Source organism: Diorhabda sublineata, chromosome 8, assembly GCF_026230105.1.
Source record: "Diorhabda sublineata isolate icDioSubl1.1 chromosome 8, icDioSubl1.1, whole genome shotgun sequence".
In the NCBI taxonomy this organism is placed as follows: Eukaryota; Metazoa; Arthropoda; class Insecta; order Coleoptera; family Chrysomelidae; genus Diorhabda; species Diorhabda sublineata.
Window position 1 is genome coordinate 16,653,007 of NC_079481.1, and position 5,229 is coordinate 16,658,235.

General features: G+C 31.2%; 1 protein-coding gene across 2 annotated transcripts; it reads left to right on the forward strand.

Annotated features, from left to right (window-relative positions):
- The first annotated feature begins 142 nt into the window (after nt 1–142).
- On the forward strand, nt 143–5,006 carry LOC130447952 (putative uncharacterized protein DDB_G0291786). Of its 2 annotated transcripts, none has more exons than XM_056785030.1 (3): nt 143–683; nt 2,272–2,436; nt 4,774–5,006. In XM_056785030.1, exons 1-2 carry the CDS (start codon nt 361–363, stop codon nt 2,405–2,407), a joined length of 459 nt encoding a protein of 152 aa, XP_056641008.1. In that variant the 5' UTR covers nt 143–360; the 3' UTR covers nt 2,408–2,436; nt 4,774–5,006. The 2 variants fall into 2 exon arrangements, with proteins under 2 accessions (XP_056641008.1, XP_056641007.1); XM_056785029.1 differs by having other exon boundaries at nt 235–683; nt 2,272–2,440.
- The last annotated feature ends 223 nt before the right edge of the window (nt 5,007–5,229 follow it).

The following is a 5,229-nucleotide window of genomic DNA, read 5'->3' on the forward strand; positions in this document are numbered from 1 at the left end:
AAGCTATTCAGTTCGTTTTTCACACATATAAAACCAGTTCGACTATAAACAAATCTTGTACTTTGTGACTAATCCCGTGGATATGTTTAGTAGTTAGATAAATAGAGAATTTTGAACTGTTGTTCAGTATGAAATACGTTTTTAAACAAGTAATACTTTAATGATCTTCTGGCCGTATACTATATTTTAATTTTTCCACAGGTTTATATATTTAGGATGCCAGATATAATCCTATATATGAAAAAGAGGAAAACTAAAAGTTAACCTCGACACACGTGTCAATGTCAAAAGATTAAAAATTTTTTAATAAAAAAATTTTTCTTTAATGTTGTTGTTAACAATGTTATATATTATATAGAAATGGCAACGACAAATCACGAACTTTTGTTTATTTCCATATTCCTGACTATAAATTTGATCGGAGAACTTGTCCAAATAGAAACATTTGCTCAAGTTAATTCAAATTCTAATATAACTAATAATTCAAGTTCTAAGAACACTGTGGCACAAAATGCTCAGCACGTAAATGAAAATAATAATATAGATGATAAACAGAAAAATTTGTTACCTGACAATGAAAGTAACAATTCAGATGTTGAATCCGGAGCTGTGATTAGAGGAATTTTAGTTTTTGTTGGAATAGGTTTAATATTTATTGTATATATAGCTTGTAAGACATACAGGTAATTTTTTTTATATAATTTGCTTATTTTAATATCAAGCAAAGACGGTAATTTTATATATTCAATAATAAACATCAAATTTTATGCATGTAGTTGCTGCCTAGATATAACTTTAGTGTATCTTGAAACTCGAACTATAATAAAATGAGCTAATGAGTTTGTAACGTTGTACTAAGGTGTAGTACAAAATACATAACCTAAACAAAATACAAAATGTGTGGATATTTATCTAATGCAAATTTATATGAGGTTATTACATTTAGGATAATCCTTTCTCTGTGTCCCCGTGTAAATATTATTTTAATTGAAACTGGCGTGCACCTTTTTCCACAGCTTTAATGTACTCGAAATATTATTTGACATATTTTATCCTCTATTTAGATTTTACTATGAGAAATAAAAAAATCACGAAGTGCGGGATCTGTGTAATTGAAAGGGTTGTTACATGAACAATTTTTAATTTCATTATATGTTATAGTATATAATGATTATCCAATACACATCTAATAATGTTCAAATATATTTGCTTCTTGCTATTATTATATGAGGTAATAAGTATACAAATGCAGTTATTTGATTAAAGTGAAATTAAAAATTGAAAATAAATTACAGTAGCTGACACATTAGTACAAAAAGGGGTAACTTAGTAGTGTGATTGTAAATTTATTATGAGTAGAACCAAAGAGACAAAATTTAACATTCTAACAAAGCTGTGTGCATAATACTGGCATGTGAGGGTGGGTTTTCAAAGATTTCCTATAAAGGAAAGCAGGTTCTAAGATCTGATCCTGTATACAATTCCAATTATAAATAAATGAAAGTACTTGATGAAGATTAAATAGAATATTTTGACTTGCGGCACTACTGTCAGTTAATGTTATATATATACTTTGTCTACTAAAATTTTGGATTTGATATCATGGTACCCCCAGAATATTTTAGTCGATTTTAACCAAATATACCCATTTAACATGGTTATTTAATTAGAGTTTATTTGTTTATATCACAATTACAATGAGTAAACAAATAATGTTTCACTATATTAACAAATTTCAAGGTCAATCAATAAAGTGTATGAAATCTACAAACTTGTATATATAGTTTAGTTGCTCAAAATTGGAATTATTAATTTGTTCAATGAGCAAAATGTGAATCGGGTAGTAACATATTGAGTAATAAGAAAATGTGAGGAGTGTATATGGTACACCTTACATTATTTAGCAAGAAACTGGTAAACATCATTTGAGCCAAAAAAAGCTAATAGATTAGTGCAACCTACTCAAACATTGTCTAAAGAAACATAAGACAAGTTTCAACCAAATTACATACAAAAATTAAGAGCATCGACCAGTATCAATTTTGTAGATGAGCTTTCATATTATCAAAAGATGTAGAGTGAAAAAATGATATTCAGATTTAACTACAATTTTGTTATGTGGTAATAAAGCTTGTTGCTTTTTTTCCAAACTCATTTGGAATGCGTTATTTTCCCAGATGTTCTATTCATTCTAAATTATATGTGCAATGAATGTAAAGTCTGGAACGTTTTAAAACAATTGGTTTATAATAATTTCTCATTACTTTTTAGAAGGAACAAAATGCCAATTATAAAAAAATATGGTGTAAGAGGCCGTAAGTCAGATGTGGAAATGAAACCCTTACCACTCGATGATGATGAAGATGATGAAACTGTTTTCGATTTAGGAAACTTGAATAAACCATAAGTCCTTTATCAACATTTTGTATATAATAAGCAAGTATGAAGTTTTGTTGTAATTTGAAATTTGACATAATTACTTCAATTGTTAAAAAATACATCTTGGAACTTGTTTTATTATAGTTAGGATTATCATTTTCATCTTTCTGGTACTTAGTACTAATGAACCTATCAATAATATACTTTTTTCACTAAAGCAGTTAGTATTAACCCGGCATCAGTATGGTGATATTTTTTTATTATATGGGTACAGTGGCGTATGAGATTGTGTTTGTTTTGAATGTAGTGTTTGATACGATAAGAAAAATACTGACAAAGGCCTTCTACGACTATTATATGAAACATTGTAATTGCTGTAGAGCGCATCAATTACATCTATTTTATGTATACACTATCCTATAGCACGAGAGCAAAATTAAAAGGTGGGAAAGACATACATAAAAGTTAACAATTGCACAATCAAAGTTGTGAAGTGCAAGTAAACAATTGTATATATAGATAAAGTGTAAATAATATAGGTACACACAAAAATTCAAAAAAAGTAGGCTTAACAATTCTAGAATTCCATGATAACTCTCCCAAATATGAATAATGAGAAAGTTCTTCTTTATTAAACTGCAGTACAGTAGGTGGGACCGAGCGATTGCCGTGTAAGTCGAATTCGCGTAAGTCGGGGTTCAACTTTGGGAATAAATACATATAAAGTATGTTTAATCGAGACCAGAGTTCAAAGAAAACAATAATTTAGAAGAAAAATATTTAATAAAGTGTAAGATAATAAAACAATTTACATTGTTATAAATAGAGTAACCTAAACCGAAGTTATTTAGATGTCGAAGGCTTCATATATTCTAACAATGTTGCCTGACGAGTTAAGTTTTTTTTCTTCTCACACAAAATTTCCTCGTAGCATACCAGTAATTTTTTTATTCCCCGTTTTGTAGTAGAAACGCGTTCTTCATTAGAATCTATTTTTTCTAAAATTTGTAACCCCTTTTCAATTGAGTGGATGGTGCAATTGTCATTTGATTTACCGATTCAACTGGTTCTAGCGAATCAATTTGTTCAATGACTTGCTCATACTTACGCATTTCTATAACTTCGTCAATTATTAGCTCTTGATTGTGTAAATCTAGCAATTCTTGAACGTCATCATTATCGACCTCTAAATTTAATTGTTTGGCGATATCGATCACTTCTTCTTTTATGCTATTGATTTCTTCAGGATCTGAAACTGATTCTCCTTGGGTTTTAGTGGTGAAAAAAATGGACACAGTTTTTTCCAGACACCATGGAGAGTTTTTTGTGAAACCTTATTCCAAGATTCTTACATTGAATTGATTCCAAAAGTTTTTAACAGAAAGCTCATCCCTGGTCCATTGGTTGAAACAAACTGGTAGTGTTTGGTAGCAAAAATATAACTTCCACACGTGGATCGAAATAAATTAGAGTTGCGGAAGGTTGACCAGGTGCATTTTCAATTAGTAGCATCACTTTAAATGGGATTTCTTTTAATTGTCAGTAACGTTCGACTTCAGGAATAAAATGTTGGGCAAAAAGAGAAGTTGTCACCCAAGCTTTCGCATTAGAATTCTAAATGACAGGAAAACTAGCTTTAGTTTTATTTTTTAAGGCTCTTGGATTTTCTGAGCAATAAACTAAGAGAGTTTTCAATTTACAATATCCAGCTGTATTCGCACCAACCATTACTGTCGATCCTTGGCGGCTTTAAAACCTGAAAAAGTTTTCTTTTCACGTGCAATAAAAGTTCTTTTAGGTATTTTCTTCCAAAAAAGACCGGTTTCATCTACATTGAAAATGGTTTGGCTCTTGTAGCCACCTTCATCTATCATTATTTTGAGTTTTTCTGAATAGAGAGATGCAGCTTCTTTATCAGCGGTTGCCGCTTTTCCACTCTTTGCGATGCTATGCCAATTGGAACGACTCTTAAATCGGCTGAAACAGCCGTTACTAGCTTTAAACACTTCATTTTACCTGCCTCCCAAGCTTCTTTTAGTTTTTCAAAAATCTGCTTTGCTTGAAAACACACTGTATTTTGATCAAAAAGACAATTGTTCACTCTTACTTGATTATCACACCATGACTTTTGTAATGTTTCCATCTGTACGATAATACCGTGACGCTTAAGGATGATACTTGAATTCAAAGATTGAGAGTCTTTCACAGCATTCATAATTTTTTCTTTACCTTTTATAATTGTTCGGACTGTTGATTCCGGTAGGTCACATTTCTTTGCCAATTCACAAATTTCAATTTTTGTTTCAAAGTCTTTAATTATATTCAGTTTACACTCAAAAGACAGTGTTTTTCTTTTCTTGTTAGGCTCAAATGACTCATTTTTCGTTCTTTCAGATCGACGCACTACGTGCGTAAAACAATTCCACGCGGAACACTTTTAAACTTGTCGCAAACTGAACACTGAGAGGGCGGAGCAAGAGAGTCGATGCGAGCGGCAATCAAAATGAAAAACCGCGTAAAACGGGGACTTACCATCAAATCACGACTTAGTTACTTACTGTATTATATAGTAATAAACAGGCAAGAAAACAACACAATAAAAAAAATTAGAAACGACGAATCTTCAACGCTGCTGGTTCTTTTACATTCTTGTGTTCTGATGACTTCGTAGAAGCATCAAAGACCCCACGAAACCAATCCTGATCCTTGGCCTTAGGACAATTTTTAGCGCGTCATTCTTTCTTATTCATCCATTCCACGATTGCTGGTTTGGGGTCCTATGAACATAGAGCAGGCGTATTTAAATGAATGTGAGGCTTAGCAGCTGCAATCAGTGCGAACACTTTAGTA

Coding starts and splice junctions, on each gene's coding strand:
- LOC130447952 (XM_056785030.1), top strand. CDS start 361: ATGGCAACGACAAATCACGAACTTTTGTTTATTTCCATATTCCTGACT. Junction 684..2,271: donor ATAGCTTGTAAGACATACAG/GTAATTTTTTTT, acceptor ATTACTTTTTAG/AAGGAACAAAATGCCAATTA.